This window comes from Puntigrus tetrazona, chromosome 5, assembly GCF_018831695.1.
Source record: "Puntigrus tetrazona isolate hp1 chromosome 5, ASM1883169v1, whole genome shotgun sequence".
NCBI classification, from domain to species: domain Eukaryota; kingdom Metazoa; phylum Chordata; class Actinopteri; order Cypriniformes; family Cyprinidae; genus Puntigrus; species Puntigrus tetrazona.
The window spans coordinates 25,670,215-25,689,994 of NC_056703.1; the positions used below are offsets into that span (position 1 = coordinate 25,670,215).

Here is a 19,780-nt window from a genome sequence, read left to right on the forward strand (position 1 = left end):
TTAGTCCAAGAAAAAAGAAAGTAAGGCAAATGGGATTCATTTTGATTTAATGCCGATTTTAAGCTTAGGAGTTTCACCTAGCAACATAACTTAGATTACAACCTTTGTGAAAAAAAAAAAAAAAAAAAAAAATTATAAAATAAAACTTCATCCTGACCTTAATCTTTTCATAATTTTGCCAGGCACTGGTGATCATTTTCCATAGAATATCCACAACTGCTGTCCTGGGCAAAACGGTACAAAGCCCAATGGCCAAATCAGAGTCGACCACTTTCCAGTTGAGCACCTGTAATACAACTTCATCAATTAAGTCACTGATCTAAATCACTCCTCGGAAAGAAATCAAAATAAGTGTGCATCTTAAATGTGATTGCACACCTTCTGTAACAAGGAGACCACAACCACAGTGACAGATGAGAGAACAGTTTTCTCTATCCCATCAAGAGTCTGTTTGTCTCTGGCCATGCGGTTGTTAGACTGTAGCTGGAAATAAGACAAACACACCATCAACAACGTATTTGCATTTGCATTTATATTTATGTGTGTGTGTGTGTGTGTGTGGCTAAAAAAAAACAAAAAAACGTAACTATCCTACAGGATCCTCACCCGCATGCTTAGAGAGATATCCATGTTGTTAGAAACAAAGTGCATTAATATGCTGCTGTAAGATTCCATCAGAAGTCGAAGAGCCAGTTCTAGCTGACTGCACTCCTGCAGCATTTGCAGCATAGAGGCCAAGGGACTGAGCAAAGGCCCGACCAAATCAGTGCCTGTGAAAGCAGACAGATATCTCACAGCTAAGGCTTTAGAAACATTTTCCCCTAGCAATCAGTCAAAAAAAACCAAAAACAAAACAACCTAATCCACTTTGGACATTCTATTAAAAGGTATAAAAGTCATTAGAGTATTAGTACACTATCTGCTAACACTTTATTTTGATAATATTTGTTAATATTTAATTATGAAAAAGTGGATGACTGGATGATTTATTGTCTCACTCACTCATTAATACATTTTTAAAAGCCACTTCAATTCCAGCAACACAAGCATTATTTAAAGCTTTAGGAAACTATTTTGATCGCTACCGTACACAACAGTGTTTAACTATGAAGCCTGATCCCAGTATTTCTGTGCTAATATGATTGAATACATAAACAATACTGTGTAACTTATTTAAAAAGACTGTTACACAAACATGGAAACTGTCTGTTCAGTGTCAGCAACAGCACAAACACAGATTTGAATGTTCCAGGAACACTTCATTAGACATTTAGTACAGCTATATCAGTATTTATCCAAGTATGTGCACTTTTAGACTAAAAGCCCTAATGAAGACGCTGTTTAGTGCAGCTATGAACACGAATATAAACTGCAGCAGATATGACTGATGTGCAGCAGATGCTTTAATTCTATTCAGCATGATTACATCGACTTTGCTGAAACAGAAATATAAAAATCTTTTTTCTCAGGCGAGATCAGCCTGTGCACATGGGCAGTCTCAGAATGCTCACTGTTTCTATAGCAACCGGGACTTCTAACGACAGATGCAGTGATTCACTGACTTCTCTGATGAGGAAGGAGCTGGAGGTTGTGCTATTCCTTAGAGAAGTAGATTTGGATCATAATTTTAATTGTACGAGAAAAAGAAAAGGCAGCCAGCTGGACCAAGTTTATCCACATGAGAGTGAACTTGATCAAAAGGAAGATGGAGTAGACGAGAGACCCAGTGTGTCTAAGTAATGCCCAAAGTATACTTTTGTTATACATACACAACCAAATAATAACAGAATAGTAAGTGCACAATCCGTTTTATGTAATTGCCTGTACTTTGTACACACAGCTTGAACATGTGCATTAACTTATCTTTACACTAATCACTTGTTTGTTTACTGCAGGTCTCTGTTTCACAATAGAAAACAAAACTATAGTGATACCCAACAAAAACCACAAAAGAGCAAAGACTGCAACCCCACCACACCTACCTTGACAAGCACTTGTGTAAGTGAGATAGCAATGGCTTTATTTTAAAGCTGTACAAAGACATTTTTATTGGTCACAACTTCTGGAAAAAAAACATAGCAGACACTGTACAAATAGAAAGCTTTCTAGAGTGCACCTTTGTTGATGTACAACCAGGGAAGGTTTCACTCGGGTTTGATCATGAGCAAGTAAGCAGATAACCAGAACAACCAAAAACAGAGATAACTCTCAGAGTATACAAGTAACCATAGCAACTTGCTGTCTGAAGATAACCTGCTCTGAAGTAGGTTATGTTTCAGGGTTAGCTGATTTCAGAGCTATCAGATATTGTGTTCTACTGACAAGACTCATGGGGGCGTAACCAATAGTGCACAATATACATTATTACAATAAAGTGTATGTGTGTGTGTGTATATATATATATATATATATATATATAAATTGTATTTAATTTTTTTATATGTAGTATATTATTCTAATATGGTTAATATATTTTTATAATAAATATAATATTTTTATTGGCATACATAAGATTTTTCTTAAATTATAATATGATAAGGTAATTATTTTTATTATATGTTTGTATTGTATTAGCTCACACATCATGGATCTGCATTTCCTAAAATGTATGTTTAATTAACTTATTCTATACTTATTATATAATTTGCATCAAACAAACAATATAATTCTTGTTCTCAAGAATTAAAGACTAAATGAAAAGTTAGTTGGCGACATGCATTAAGTATGTATATGACATTCGAACAGCTTTTTCTTAGCGTCGGTTTCCAGAGAGACTCATTGCTCTGTCAGTGTCTTGCGTGTTAACCAGGAAATACTCTGTGTTAAATGATGCGTTTTTACCTTGAGTAAACAAGGTTTGCTTGATCAACTGAGAGCTTTCTGGAACACCCCCCTGATGTCAGAAGCATTCATAAATAAACAATATGGACTCTTTAAGTTACCTGCACCTACATGTCAATAATGACAATAATAAATGAAAATAAAAATAAATACTTTCAACTGACATATAAACTAATTTTTCCTTAGAATCTTACCATATAAGAGAGAGAAAAGTACTCAATGTATACTAGTCATGTCAATAAGAAGACACTCTTACCTGCTTTGAGAGCACAGTATGATAGACAGGAACAATCAAAAGGGTAAAGCCTCAGTTCTGAAAGAAAAGGACAGAGTTGTGTGTTTATAAAGTGTTAAAGTTTATCCTCAATTGTGCACATACGTTTCATGATGTGCATTTTTAGAATTTATGTGCATTGTGGCATTTCCATCCAGCGTTTTTTTGTGTGATATTCCACAAGTGCAACCCTATCTGTGAGTCCTAGTAAGGATTCATCTGTGATTTAAAAATTCTGTCTACTTCTGTCCAAATCTGTTTTGGCCCAAGTCAGTCTCCAATCAGAAAAAACTCTTTTAAACTCTGAATACCATGAATCTACTGTGCTGGATCATTCTTCCTGCAGAGAACTGGCCCTGTCAAGTGAACTTAGTTGCCTGTGAGAGGTTTTTTTAAAAAAAAATTTCTTGTTGCCATTTGCCTTGTTCGATGGAGACAACTCATATCTAGTAAATTGTTTTGGTTTCAGCAATATCAGAAAGTATCTACTAATTTCACTCAATTTAACTGAACTGAGCTTAATGACTTGAAATCAAAGAAAAAACCTGTAACTCAAATAAAATAAAATAAAGCATTTACCATTTTCACTCTTTATCACTGTAAAAGTGCCAGCAACAACGTCCATATTAAAACTGATCACTAGTTTCCCTTCACTCCAGCAGTAACAGTATACTCTTACCTGACAGTGGTAACAGATTTCTGGTGATTTTATACTGGAGTGGCAGCACTGAGACTGGATCCAGCACGATGCAGTCCTCGTTAAAGACATCATGAAAATGTGATTCAATGTACGCATCTTCTTCACCACTCATTGAAGATTCCTAAAAATAAAAAATTGGGGTTAAATTATTGATTGATGGATTTTTTAGATACAAATTCTATAAACAGATTTACAATAAGAAGCATTGAAACTGTCAACTAAACACAAGCTTAAAGGAACACCTCACTTATTTTTAAAATAGGCAGCAAAATAGACAGCGCAGCATGGTCAGTTGTATTTAAATATGTTTTTATTGTTAGCATAACTTTCAAATAAACCAATTTTAAATTATGCTAATATAAAAAAGAACTAATAAGTATAAAGTTTTTAAAAAAAATAAAATATAAATGCATATTTTTTTCATGCCGGTGTCCCTCAGCAAATTTGCTTAAGCACACTTTGCTGTGTTGTCACTGAAACATCCCAGCTGAATATGAGGAAATTACATCTCTCAATTACAAAGTCTCCACTAACAAGAGTTGGACTATAAGCCGCTACTTTTTTCATAGGTTTTGAACCATGCAGCTTATACAAAGGTGCGGCTGTTCTGCAGATTTTTTCCCACCGCTAGGGGCGCTCTAACCGGAATTAGAATCAAAACTAAGACAAAATAAATGCAAAGAAGAATACGCTAGTTCAAGAAGAATACGCTAGTTCCTCTTTAGCAGATATAAGTCGGTAGAAGCGGATAGAAGGACGACAGTAGAGATGGGCTTATATAGAGAGGATGCGGCATATATGCAGGTGCGCTTTATAGTCCAGAATTTACGGTACATTAGATTATAAAAGTATTATGTGCAAAAAGGGTAAAAATCACATTACGTTTTTGCATAAGCTAATATACACCACAACCTGTAGCTACATTCACATATTTAATCCAAATAGAAAACTGGAGAAAATACAGAGACAAATATCGTATGTCACTGCTCAGACTAAGGATGCATAGATATTTTTGGTGCGTTTGGCCATATCGCCCATCTCTAGCCTAGGCAGAATATCATTGGAGAGTCAATCTGGCATGTGAGTGTTCACATACATGTTAAACAAGCTGACCTTAGCAAAAAATCCAAAATCTTCAATCTGACATTGTCTGTACACATCTGCCGCACTTCTGGTGCTTTTGCACAGCTCCAAACAGTCCAGCAGAAGGTCTGTAAAAGGCAAAAACATGTCAAGAAGATGCTGTAAAGGATAAATGATAAAGCTAACTGAAAAGAAAATCACTTTCAGAATATGAATTGTGGTGTGTGTTACAGTACCACTGTGGCAGACTGTAATAGCCTGACAGGCCAGCCCATGGATGACAGCAGGTAGGTTAACCTTTTCAGGCAAAACCATTGGGACATTTTCCTCCAGCATTTGAGAAATGCGCTGGGCAGTGCTGAACAGAACTTGTCCTGTGCTGCAGTTTGAGTGATGTTTGTATAGCTCACTGTGTGAGGTGAAGTGGAAGATTGAAGTTAAAAGACAATAAACATTACACAAATTAAATTGCTGTCATTTTCTTAACCAAGTTATTCCAAAATCATGAGAGTTTTCATATTCAAAAAACAAATGAAGATTTTAATTGTCTTTCGCCAATTTTTGTTCATTCACTTAAATTCAAAACCGTTAAAGGATTTTTAGGCTGCATTAATTAGATCTGCTGGAACTGGGAACACTACTCATAAAACACAAAGTATTCGTGACACACAAAGAATGACATCTACGCTAATATTAGTCTTGTTTCTTATTCTGTTTCTCAGTTTGTTCTGTTTTCTTCCCCTTCACCAAAGACCCTTTGCTTTAAATGTCCTTCTTTTACTTTTGTTTCCCAGGACTTACCCAAGATACAGTTATTTGCAAAAAATGGGCCATCTAATGAGCATTTCATAAATGTTTTTAAGCATGAAATATTTTCAATAAAATAAAAATATTGACGCTAAATGTTTTCAAAAAGCAGTTAAGGTAGCTATGTCAGTGCAAGAAGGTTTGTGTCTGCATAGAAACTCAAAAACATTTAACTTAGCATTTACATATATTTAAAAAAAACAAGCTTTATATAATTTTACGATTTTTAATGAAATGTAAATTTTGAAAATGTATTTGCTCCTGCTTATTCTATTCAGCAATGTTTGAAGCGTTAAAGAAGAAATCACATTTTCCGTATTTCTTTTCTGAGTTAAAACACGAAACTGAATGGTCGTAAAAGTATACAGACCAACAAACCCAGTCAAACTCATTTATTTTATTTCAGTTAAATTGATTTATAAATGTAATTATTTTAAGCCATTTTAATCAGGTATCACTGAAGTGAAAATCGTGGTATCATGACAACACTAACAATCATGACTGCTAAAATCTAAAATAGAAACATATCAAATAATAATTAAAAAAAAGCTTTTTTATGATCTCACTTATTTTGTATAAATGAATAACATCTTGCATATTCTGCGAGGAGTATGTAAATATGTGCATTATCTTTATGTCTCAAGTGAAGAGCTTGCTTTTCCTAAAGTACTTTTAGATCTCAACCTTCCCTCCCTTTTCTCCACCCTCACCTGAGGATCTGTAAAGCTTTCTCCACATCTCCAGCATCCAGAGCTCTCAGAGCCAGGTCTGCCCAAAGTTCCTGCTCCGTCTTCTGTAGCTGTCTGGCCAGTCGATGTAGCCCAGCTTCAGTAGAGAGTGTCTTCGTTTTACCATCTGGATCATTGGCTACTGCAGAATTACCATTCAAATGACTGCTCGAAAGCTTGTCAGGGTGTTGTTTTCCTGAGCGCCGCCATGCTTGTGCATTCTCATATGCAGTGATGAGCTGTTGGTTGAACTTATGTCTCACTACTGGATCGTCATATTCCTCTGGTGTCAAAAAGATGTCAAAGTCTTCCTAATGTAAGAAATATTTTATAAAATTGTATAACCAACATACCTTTTTGTTGTTGAACTGTTAGGTGTGTTTAAGGCAATAATTAGCTCAAAATCAAATTATGAAAGAATTGAGACCTGTAGATGAGCAATGGCTGTAAACATCTTCAGATGGTTCTCGCATTCAGTTTTCTTGAAGGCATCATCTACAAGATGAAACAAAAACATTTCACTGCATGTCGTACCATGTATGTATGTGTATGTGACAAATAAAATTTGAATTTGAATTTGATTTGAGAAGAAATCAAAATATGAATATGAAGAGGAAAATCTTCATTATTCAAAATTTGAAGGAATTTTGGCTATAACAGTGTTTCACAAAACCACCAAGGCACTTCAACAAAAACCTTTTGTGGAAAACTATTAAAATTAGAGAAAAAGAAAATCTCAAGGTTACAGCAGTTGGACATTAGTAGGAAGTGTACATGGCCCTGCTTTGAATGACCTCAGCACATCTGCAGCCACAGAATCACTAAAACTACTCCGGTGTGACCTTGGTTCACTTTTCTCCCAGTCAATTCCAGAGTTAGGTGACTGGAGCGTGTTTCATAGCCATAAATTCGTTGGCAATTTTTTTTTTCAGTTATTTTCAACAGGGTTTAGATCATGAAATTCAGCTGGCCATTTCTTTATTTAAATAAACTTGCTTTCATCAGTACTTTGAACCGGTTTCCTCAGTCCACACAACATGCTCCTCTGAAAAGTTAGGTTATCAGTTAAACAGGATTGTCGTATTAAAAATATTTGAATCAGGGTACCACCAATAACTGGGAGGTATAAATGATGGTATAAGGTTCTCTCCCACAAACACAACACAAGTTGGAGGTGGACTAGTCTTGTTATGGGGTGTTTTACTTTTACAGTAAGTGGAACTCATGACTTCTTGAAGGGCATCATTGACTCTTTGAAATATCAGGACATTTTGGCAAGAATTGTGATGCCTTTGGTGCTAAGATTAAAGATGATTAATGGACTCCTGAAGGACATTCATGCCAAAGTATACATCCAAATCTGGGATCAAGGATCACAGCTGGAGAACTGCAGAAAATAGTTGAGTCTTGAGGTCAGAAAACTAAGAAAAAAAAGATCAATCATCACCTACATCACATGTTGTTCGGTAGGATTTCACAAAAAAAATTTTCAGTCATCCAAAAATGATTTCCAGCATATTGATTAGTTAGACACAACTGGAGCTTCAAACAGGACTGGCTTGTATGGTCAGACAAAAAAAAAAGATTTTTTAGCAGCAAACACTCAAGATGGGTTTGGTAAACAGGAATAATAATAAAAAAAATGTACACACCATGTGTACGATGAATGCTAAAGTTAAATGCTAATGAGCTCTTAAGGGATTGTAAACTTAAGCCACAATCATGATGAAACTTGCTTAATAAAACAAAACAACAACAAAAAAACAAACAAACAAACACTTCTGGAGGTGAAGTGGATTCACAAATGAGTCGCATGAACAGACACATTTAGGAAGATCCAGGGACACACACATTTCAGTTCAAACAACATGTAAAAGTGAACTGATGACCGTTTTAAGAGGAAAAGATGCCATGGTTCCTCATGAGGCAGTGCTTGCGCCATCAACAATTTTTTAATTTTTTAATAAATCTATGCTTCAGACTCTTCTCACAACTGGGGAGAAAGTGTTCCCATAAGCCACAGATACAACCTTGACTCCTCTAAAGGAACCATGGTTATACAAAGACTTTTTATACTATGCTAAGTTACTACTTTTGATACTTTTATCCATGTAAGGCCATTTGAAAATGTAGTCTGACTGGAGAGGATTCTGTGTGTGAGGAGGGACACAAGAATATGAACAGTGTAGTTTCAGCACAAAACCGAATGAAACCGTATGAGAATTAATACCACACTCTACAATTTTGTGTACTCACCTGTCTGAATGCTCTGTAGGTATTTCAAAGCTTCAACCATAATCTGGGATATTAGCATTTGTAATTTCTTCTGCTATTGAAAGAAAAGACATTAAATTAAAAAAAAGAAGCTTTGATAATAATTGGATAAAAGGATTAACGTTCAACATTAAATATAACACCTTTTTCTCTTATATCAATAAGTCAAGTCACAATTTTAATGTTGAGCATCTATAATTTTAAAGGCTTATGAGGTTATTCAGATCACAATTTCTTTTCACTTTCTCTGACCTCTTCAGAAATGTGTCGCTTGTCTTGAAGTTCAAGTCTTGCCCAACAGGCCAGTCGCTCAATCACAAATTCTGCCTCAGATTGGGGCAGATTCTTCAGCAAGCCAATGCACATCTCCCTCTGTAAATACAGCATACAAATGTTTTCACTTTCTCACAATTACATCTGAAACTGATAATAAATGTAATGATTTTGTTAGAGATATATACTAGACGTGGCATGATACTTGTATTTATACCAAACATCTTGGTTCAGTACATGCAGCCTTACGATGAATACCGGCACGTGCGTGAATGCTTTTATTAGTTTGAGACATTGTGCTTTTATAACAAAAAAAAAAAACAGATAGGATGTCGATTTCTGCCATTTGAGTTTGCTTTCTGTAAACAAATAAAATATATCACAAAAATTAACTGAAATTCAGCATATACAGGCTATGTTACCTGTCGCTCTGCTTTTTTCTCTTATTTGTTAACTAAATGAAATACAAGAATTTCAAGAATTTATTCCATGTATGTATATGTACAGCAGATTGTATTTAACATTATAATGTAATATAATGTTTCTTATTATCACATCTAGGTGGAAAAAAACAAGCAGAGCATACTTGCTCATCTGTTTTTAAGAGCTAGTTTAAGTAGCTCACTGTCCCTATCAACATTTTTCTACCACATATAAAAAAAAGAAGAAAAAAAACATCATCATCATCATCATCCTTCTGGTACTGGTATTTTTCCAGCACAGGGCAATAGAACGTCCTGCTTGTATTAGACACAAATCCACCAAATTTCTTTCTTTAGTGGACAAGGAGCAATCGTCTTCATACATACAATACACACAATATAGAACACTGAGAAATTGGGAAGTAAATTAAGAAACATATTGAGTTTCAATACGAGTTACAAAACTTTTGTACCTCCTCACACTCCCATGTACAATGAAAAAATGTCCTTATTTTGAAGCTTATTTAAATTTGAAACACAGATCAGAGAAGTTTAATTTATTTACAGATAAGTTAAATTCTATTCTAGTTAAATCTTCCAATGTGAATTTTCCAAGGGGGGAGTTTGGAGGTAGTTCTCCAGAAAGGAGAAAAGCAAGAAATCATTGGAAAGTTTCCCAAGATATTTATGGGCTTTGTACCAAATTACAATAGTATATTTTACAATGGATTATCTGTCCTTTTTTTGTTCTTTTCAAAAAAAAAAAAAAAAAAGAAAAAAAAAAGGGTCAAATCAGTTTTTCAACATGTAACCAAGGCACAAAAGCTTCATTAGAAAACAGCTTCAATATTGTCTATTTTACAATGGTAAGTTAATGATATCTTCCTATTCAAGCCAACATGGCAAATAAATGAAACAAAACCCTTGAAATTCTTTGGGATAAAATGCCTGAAGACTTTAATGAGAGGATAGAAGGACTACTACTCAAGAGCGGACATAAGTTTTATATGTGTTTATTATTATTTGCTCTGTACCCGCTATGATTGTACACACAATTTCATTCTTTATTTGCATACTAGTTTGTGCCATTATTTACAGATCTCTTCCACTGCAGCAGATGTTGAAGGCATCTGGACTTCTGACCTTCTTGCCAGTCCACGACTGATACTGCTGGGTAAGTGTCACATATGCAAGGCATGGATTTAAAAAGGAACAGTTTATCCAAATATTGGGAGTAAAAACTATTTTTGTTACAAAAAACCCCACTGATCTGCTTCAAAGGAATCATGTATGGGTTTGATTTCTGATGAAGTATTTAACCAATATATCAAATTCATGGTCACTATCCAGCATCACCAAAAAGCTTAGAAGAGCCATGATAAATGTTTAAAAAACTTTAACGGTGTTGGTCTGAAAGAAGAAAGTCATATACACTTGGATGGCTTCGGGGCTCATTTTTATTTTTGGGCAAACTGTTCCTTTAAAACAAAAGGTGTCCTTATGTTTTTTTTTGTTTATGTCTCTCCCTTGAATGTAGCTCTAAACATTTTTTTGTCATTCCATGTCATGGAAAGTATTGATCTGCAAGCAGCATATTTTATGATAATTATTGGAAATAGAAGAATTAAAATGTGTTTAGCCTTTTTGTGAAATGGGCAACCTAAATTTGATACTGTTTCAGGACATTAAACATCACAGTTGTCTCTTTCAGTTGCTGGTGACAAAGTCACACTTGGAGACTGGATGACCAGCATTGAAAACTACAGCAAAATTTCATTACAGGGCTTGAAGCATTTTTCTCCACCTATTATGTCTTCAATATGCAGTACAAGAGGAAGCTGCCCAAACATTGGAGTTTGTTCAAGGTAAGTCGGCTTCTGGTCGTAAATGTTGTTTGGACATTTTATCAATCTTATCAGTCAATCTTATCAGCATTGTTTAGGATTGGTTGTGTTAAAGGGATAGTTCACCCAAAAGTGAAAATGTGATGTTTATCTGCTTACCACCAGGGCATCCAAGATGTAGGCGACTTTGTGTCTTCTGTAGAACACACACAAAGATTTTAAACTCAAACCATTGCAGTCTGTCAGTCATATAATGCAAGTCAATGGGCACACAATCTTTGAGAGAAAAAAAACACATGCACAGACAAATCCAAATGAAACTCTGCGACTCATGACAATACATTGATGTTCTAAGACGTGAAACGATCGTTTTGTGCAAGAAACTAGTATTTATACAATTTTTACCTCTGATATACAACAATGTCTGACTCATTTACAACATCCAGAGCATGATTGCATAACAAAGCATACAAACTTACACATTGCGTCCCATAGGAACTGTCGCTAACAAGGCATCCATGTATATATATCTATGTGCCAGAGTGTGACGCGTTTAGTGCTGGATGTTGTCAGTGAGTCAGACATTGTGGTATGTCACTGGTAAAAAAAAACAAAACATTTTTTCTTAGTTGACACATCAATGTATCGTCACAAGGTTTAATTTGAATTTGTCTGTGTATGTTTGTTTTTTTTTTTTCTCTCAAAGATTGTGTGCCCATTGACTGCCATTATATGACTGACAGACTACAACAATTTCTTAACTTGTGTTGTACTGAAGAAAAAGTCACCTAGATCTTGGATGCCCTGCTGGTAAGAAGATACAAATCAAAGCTTCAATCTTGGGTGAACTATCCCTTAGAATTAGTGTTTTTTTTTTTTTGACAATGTCAGCTCTATTTATTATATGTGTCATCACTGATGTTTCTGAACATTGAACACATTGGAAAATGCAGTCTGCGTGTTTCTGTTACTGGCTGTTCTGTTGTGTTCTTATTAAACTTTAACATTTAACATCAAACTGTTAGTTCTGAGTAAAGACAGCTTTGTAAAAGGTATTTTAATATGAATATTGAAGACTGTAGTATTACAAATCAATCTACACAAATGGACAGTGGAAAATAGCTAAAAATGCAATGGTGGGTGATGGCATTTTTTTCAAATATCTAATCAGCTCAAAAAAGACATTTTTACTGGTTTGGCATTAACAACAACAACAATAATAATAATAGGATAACTAAGAAATAATGAAAATATTGTAACAAAGTAATGTTGTCTACATTACTCTAAGATTCTCAGAGCCTTGCTTCATTGGTGTGAACCCTGAAAGGAGAACAAAAGCCAGCCAAGTGGTGTCCAATAAGACGGGAGGCTTGTTCAGAAAAAAGCAGCAACTGTGAATCCTCAGGTGGCCACTCTCTTTAAAAACCTTATGGATTTTGGGTGGGGTTTTATCTAGTCCGGTTAAATAATGTTACAGTTCTGCATAGTAAGTATAGGTTTACATAATCACATTATTAAGTCCTTAAACAAAAAAATGTTTGTGATATCACTGCATTGTATTCTGCAACAGGATGTTCATGTGACACAGTATTATGTTCTGTTCAACCCAGCACGGGTGAAGCTGAAGGTTCATAACTGGTTTAAACATGACCATTTTAATAAAAGTGTAATGATATTTAGTTTGATCCATTTGTTTGTAAAAAAACAATTTAGTGAATTGTATTTTTTCTTTTTATCAGCTTCTAGCAGTGTTATAACAATAAAAAATCACATTCTAGAGTACTAAATAACAGTAATAAACAGTTTCTGGAGATTAAAGCAGGAGTGATAAAATAACAGCAAATAGCAGTCAATTACTTGGCAGTATTATCCTGTACAGCATATTTTCTACAGCATGGTACTGTAATATTTTTTACAGCAGTAAACTGATGCAGCAGATTACAGTAGGTAAACCGTAAAAATTACAGCATTGTAGAGGCAAATGTAGCTGCCAGTAATTTACTGTAATTTTACAGTATAATTTTTTTTTTTTTAGTGTAGCATTAGAAACATCAGGCTCAGATTTAGTTTCTGCAGTGATAGTAATTAATCAGCGTTTGCTTAAATTGATTAAATTTAGAGCTAGTATAACCAGTCATTTGGCCCATAATAAATGTCTAAAAGATTACCCATCTAATAGTCGCAGAAGTGTGATCAGCATTAGTAGCAAAATACAAATACCGTAAATTCTGGACTATAAAGCGCACCTGCATATAAGCCGCATCTGCTCTATTTAAAAAAGTTTTGCTCTTCCCGCTGCCTCCTCCAGCGTCTCACTATAGACTCATTGACGCTAAGCTTCCGAGCAGCAGCGCGGTTTCCTTCTTGTATAACGAGATCGATGGCCTTCAACTTAAAACTTGCATCATACGAACTTCTTCGTGTGGGTTCCATGATGAAGGGGTGAGGATTTGAAAAGATAGAGTTTGACAGGATTGGTCATTTGTCGTCCTTCTATCCGCTTCTACCGACTTATATCTGCTAAAGAGGAACTAGCGTATTCTTCTTTGCATTTATTTTGTCTTAGTTTTGATTCTAATTCCGGTTAGAGCGCCCCTAGCGGTGGGAAAAAATCTGCAGAATAGCCGCACCTTTGTATAAGCTGCATGGTTCAAAACCTATGAAAAAAGTAGCGGCTTATAGTCCAGAATTTACGGTAGTCTGCTCATCAAATTGAATGAAGCCTTTGCTAATTTTGAATCTATAAAAAATAATGAAGTGAGAGAATGATTTGACAAAACAGCACAATTGTATATACAACTATATTCAGAAATAAATAAATTGGAATTAAAAAATAATCTATTTGTCAAGAGAATTTAGACAGTAATTAAATATTTTTGATGGATTTAATGGTCTTCGGGTGTTGCATAAATTTATATTTATTTATATCGTTCATAAACTTATTTATTTTCCCGCTTTGAGAGTGAGCTATCCAGTCCTGAAGACCAGCTAAAGTCACCTGATATTATAACTAAACCTGGAAGAGAGGCTAGCAATAAATTATATTCCAGTTTTAAATGTGCTTCTAATTACAGATTAAGAAAAAATCTTAATATAAAATTCAAATGATGTTACAATCAGAGATTAGACTGCACCTAAACTGAAATCTACATGCTAATACACACATTAACCCATAGACGAAATAAGAAACTGCAATACCAGATTTTCAAACATAGATGGCGACAAAGAGGCTTTAGTTTTAAGCAACTTTAAAGAAAATTAATCTTTAAAAACAAAAAAACGACCTGGAATTAAGTGAAGCTACTGACATCACACGGTGGATTTATGTACATTCACTTTATATAGTTATATAGTTGAACTCTTCAAATAGAACAGACATGCACATCAAAAGTAAAAATCAAGCATATTAGATGGGCATTTTTAAACATGGAAAACGAGAGATTTCCCTTTAAGTCCATTCTGAGTCAACTACACTCAATAGCTGATGTTCAAGGATCACAGATGTTGTTTAACACCATCAAACTGCCTCCTCTGACAAAGCAACTCGGCCAATAAATCAGGGAAAAACCTCACTGTGCATAATTGTGCCTGTAGCCTGGCAGCACGCATTACTCTGACTTTACTCTCTCTGTAACTGGTGGAGCAGGGGAGTTTTCAGGACCCAGCGTTTCAGCCATTTTTCCAAGAAGGCAACTGCATCCAGATTTTCAGAATTTTTAACCAACCTGAGGTTTGATCCATGCAAACGGTTTTCAAGATCATCAAGCTTGCAGGTGAGAAAAATCAATGCGATTAGCTGCTTCTTCCAACTTGCTCTTTTCTGAATTAACTCACTCACTGGCAAAATCACTTCTACGGTATCTGATTTGCTAGTGCTACTAGCACTAAAATCATGTCTGTGAATAAAGTTATAAATAATAAATTGAGAATAAAGTAAATAAATTGAGAATTTTAAATCAGGAGCTCTCAGAAAAGTGCGTGCCTAGTTCAGAATCGTAGCCACGCCCCCCTTATTTTAGAAAGACAGTCTGCAGACTGCAGATATGTAGCTTTATATATTCTATGCCCAAGCTATTTAACTAACCAAGACCTAAGGCAACAACAATGTAGAATTTAAGAAACAAAGCTTGCCAACAGTGCAGTGCTTCTGGGATGGTTTGTATTGTGAGAACATCTGCTCTCATGTCACAACACATATACAATGTGATTTTAACTCTACACAAAAACTCTGCAAAAAACATTGCCTGAGGGAGTGATGCTATATTGGACATCTTTGTGATGTGACATGTAGACCATGTATGTATTTATGAATTCTTTTATTGTTGTTGTTATTAGAACAGGTAGGAATACAATCATTTCTGATGTAATCTCCTATTGACCACTATACACACACACACACACACACATACATATACATATATACATATTTTATATATATATAAAAATTCCACTTGTGAGGACTTCTGCTTTTAAATAAAGACGTGAGTGACTCACATTTCGCTTTTTTTTTATACCACTTTAGTAGAGCACCTATAGTGCTGTACTAAAAATGAATACAACTCTCTAGGATTCTCTGGGTGTATTACCTTATTATGCTGTATGAGATGGATGCAGTGAAGATGGTGGATCTCTGCTGGGTTTAGTTTGTAGGCCTCAATTAACTTCAGTGAGTCCTCAAGAGAGGTAGGCAGGTCCTGTTTTAGAATGTGCCTCACAAGCATCTAAGCAAAGCAAGCAAACAGTAAAGTACAAAGAGTGATACAAAGATCTGTGTTTGAATAGTCAACTGTTGAATATAGAACACAAAATAGGACATTTACAGTTGATGACAGACGTACCATGATATCCCGAGTGTTAGAAAGAGCTAAGCTTCGGATACCATAGCATCTGAGAAGTTTCTTTATTTCCATCAGTCTGTAACCCTCCCTCAGCAACTCCTGTCTGTAAATTTAAAAACACAAATTATACTCCATTACACTTTAACCTAGAAATAGCACCAACTGAATTTCATGTTCTACAGCAGGGATATTCAGTCGGCAGCCTGTGGGCCCAATCCAGGGTTCTTCCTTTCCCAAAGTAAAATTCAATTCAGTGTGCATTTTCAAGATTTTCCAGCACTACACAGTAGTAGTAGTAGTATTTTAGTAGTCAACATCTGAAGTGATGAGTTTATCAAAGTTGTCCTAGGACAAGAACACATTTTGGTTTTAGATTTTAGAACAACTTTGAAGGTTGACAACTTTATATTTATTTAATGCCATGTTAGCAGGTTATTTTCATGGCAAAAACAAAAAAAAGAGCAACTATACTAACAACAAATACTAAGTTTTCTTATTGCCAGAAGTTCTCTTTAGAGATACTTCCACACATATGCCAACGTTTTGACATAGTGTGATGATAGGTATATCTTCATTAAACAAAGCCATAGCATGACTTTTGCCTTTCTATCCTCGAAGACATCTTGAAATTACAACAGTCTTTTCTAGTACTGTTTAAGGCATTTAAGTCATTTTATGTCCTTTAAATTGTATGTTGATGGCGTTTTTATGTGGGAAGTAACACGTTATATCCATGACAATATTCACATTGGTTATTTCAGTAACATGAAAAACAAAATGGTACTTTCATTTGCCATTAAAACATACAGAAAACTAGAAACAAACATTCATTATAACTGACATGAATCATTTCCTGCAAATATAATGCTAATTAAATAGCCCTGTACTACAGCTATACATTCCAAACACTGTAGACTGATTAACTTGTGCTCAAGCTGGATAAAGTCAAGCAACAACCGCATCACCCAAGTCTGTCCCCAACATCATTTCAGTCAGAAATGTCACAATTATTGAATTACTGAAGTTAATGAAGAAAATGCTAACTGAACTCGAACTTCTAAAATGAATATATGGCTGGACAATAATTTGATATCAATATATATTACTTTCAATAATGGTGGTTGATTTTTAAACACTTATTTGGATATACATTGCCGCTGTCACTGACTGACATCCAGGGCTTAACCATCAACTAGTCCTAAATTAATGTAAAAGTTTTTTGTGAAAATCATGAAAAGCGATTCTATTCGAATATTTATGCTTAAATCAACTGGGGTAATAATACACATTTTGGATCAAGTGACCAAAATTATGAGCTGGATGTTCCAAGGTCAGTTGCAGATATCTGAAATATTGTAAACTTTGACGGCTGCTTTACAGTGTGGTACCACAGCTAACACTGAAGCCTTGCTCAGAGCTGAATGCACTGGGAGCCTGTAGATAATTATTACTAAACAACAAAAGAAAAAAGCCACACCACTTACTTTGGATGTTCCTTCTCCAGATGCTGCTGAACAAGTTTCTCAATGGTGTCACTCCAGGGCACCACAGCCTTATACATTATTTCAATCACAGCATCCATCACTTTCTAAAACATGTTAAAAAACAAGCTTTAGCCAACAGGACATACTGTGGTTAAGACAGGTATTTACTGCATTCTCAACTTTCTCATTTACTAGTTTCTGCCATTTTTATAGATAATAGACAGTTATGATATATTTAGAGTTAGTGTGAAAAACACCTCAACAATGATCAAAACCAGATGCTAGTTATCACATTTTTACATTTTTGGTCTTTGTCTCCTGGTAAGAAGTTGAGTAAATTTAAGGAATACATGAAAGCTTTTAGATGAATGCAGTTGGTATCCTTGTGTTGACCTTTTTAAAATTCATTTATATGTGAATGTCATATAAAATATAAATAAAATAGTCAGTATAATTACACTTCTTAAATTCAACATTTTAAAAAAGCAAAATTTATAAACATGGAGTGTTTAATAATGTCTTAAAGCCAAACATAAACCAATGAATAAGCTATGATGGCTGCTATTATGTAGGCTATATTTGTTTAACAGCCATAACGGCATGTAGTAGTGAAATCATGACATTACATAGGAATATAACTTGCATCGCAATTCACTTTTCTTTTTTCTATTTTAACCCTAAATACTAAATGGTAATTATAATATGTAATTGTAATAATTATATTGTAATAAATTAATGCTGTCTCGTCATCAAAAAACGCAATTGTAAAATTAAGCGTAGTTAGCAATACACAAGCAATACACAAAGAGTTGATTGGAACTACTGAGAGTTCTATAACCACATGACCACACAGCGGTGAGAACTCTGATTCTCAAAGGCTCTGATGGGTACAGCAACATGCATTATGCTATTGTTTATACAGAAATGCAACTCCGGAGTTTCAAACTAAAATGATGTCTGCAGAGTTTTCAACTTTGAAAATGACAGATTAGTGTAAACTATAGGCATAACCGTAGCGAAAAAGTTATACGTTTTAAAACGAAAACACAGTGTAAACGGTGTCTACTTGTTAATGAATAAACCATAATCCACAATAATACTATGTAACACTGTACAGTATATTAGTTGAAGAAACTGATTGACTCACATTAGTGTCTGTCATGCAGTGCAGTACAGCCACAGCTTTAGCCTCCCATTCAGTGAAGAGAGAGGTGATTTGAGAACTGCAACAGTCTAGTAAGTCCTAGAAATAAAAATAGAGCATATCAAAACGATCAGTTCATTCAATTATTATTTAATAATAATAATAATAATAATAATAGCTATAACTACTACTATTATTAGCTCAACTGACAAAATAACAAATCTGACCTTGATGTAGTGTAAGAGGGTCTGGTCCAGGTCCAATCCATTCTCAAGAGCATAGGGTTCAATGCTACTCTTAATTACTGCAGGAATCAGCTCTGGGGCCTGAACTTTATCTAGCATCAAAAAGGCCATACTACGTGTGCTTCCCTGCCAAAGAACACACACATAACATATAGTACGATTTGTTTCTGAATATTATAATAAATGCATCATGAACATCAATAAAGCATTTAACTTCCTAAACAAATTAAACCAATTTAATGTGTCCAAAAAACAAACTAACAAAAACAAAGTGCAAGCATTCTAAAAATAGTATGTGAATTATGAAATTTCACAGGTATTAAAACAAAACTGCAATAACATTACTGTAAAAACACTAATATGTTGTCTTGTTTATATAACAATAATACTGTGGTATAGCGATAGCAAAACTGTCTTGATATCATCGTGGTCATATGACAATATGGGGGCCCCAGTCTAACATTTGAGAGCACTGGCACCAGCGAGAACTCCCTGCGAGCAGAGAGCACTGATAACCTGAATCCTGACTGACAGATAAAGAGTTGGGCATGGAGGAGGGGAATTAGCTAACTATTGAGCAATGTGAAAACGGCTGATAATACTGAACTATCTTTTATGAGGATGCTTAGATAAGTATCATATTCCTGTAGGTTGACGTAATCAGCTGACCGTCAGTTGATACAAGCTTGACTAGAACTAACGCTGCACTTCATTTTGGGCCAAAAGCAGACGTGCTAGAGCGTGCCAGGGTCAGTAGGGTTTCCACTGCCACTTCTGGCTCTTGATTTTCCTCATCGGTGCTACCTCAGGGCAAATGGCCCGG

General features: G+C 34.9%; 1 protein-coding gene across 3 annotated transcripts in view; it reads right to left on the reverse strand.

The window, feature by feature from the left end:
- kntc1 (kinetochore associated 1) overlaps window positions 1–19,780 on the reverse strand; it is a 53,173-nt gene that overhangs the window by 14,708 nt on the left and 18,685 nt on the right. For 2 of the 3 annotated variants that reach the window (XM_043240553.1, XM_043240552.1), the window contains exons 22-37: window positions 18,940–19,083; window positions 18,716–18,811; window positions 17,569–17,672; window positions 16,085–16,187; window positions 15,833–15,967; window positions 8,960–9,079; window positions 8,690–8,762; window positions 6,861–6,928; window positions 6,416–6,744; window positions 5,135–5,307; window positions 4,929–5,026; window positions 3,795–3,936; window positions 3,098–3,154; window positions 607–770; window positions 379–483; window positions 158–286 (exon numbers count right to left, since the gene is read on the reverse strand). In XM_043240553.1, the coding sequence (XP_043096488.1) occupies window positions 158–286; window positions 379–483; window positions 607–770; window positions 3,098–3,154; window positions 3,795–3,936; window positions 4,929–5,026; window positions 5,135–5,307; window positions 6,416–6,744; window positions 6,861–6,928; window positions 8,690–8,762; window positions 8,960–9,079; window positions 15,833–15,967; window positions 16,085–16,187; window positions 17,569–17,672; window positions 18,716–18,811; window positions 18,940–19,083 (2,040 nt within the window). The remainder of the gene's footprint in view (window positions 1–157; window positions 287–378; window positions 484–606; window positions 771–3,097; window positions 3,155–3,794; window positions 3,937–4,928; window positions 5,027–5,134; window positions 5,308–6,415; window positions 6,745–6,860; window positions 6,929–8,689; window positions 8,763–8,959; window positions 9,080–15,832; window positions 15,968–16,084; window positions 16,188–17,568; window positions 17,673–18,715; window positions 18,812–18,939; window positions 19,084–19,780) is intronic. The other variant, XM_043240554.1, reaches the window with a different exon arrangement.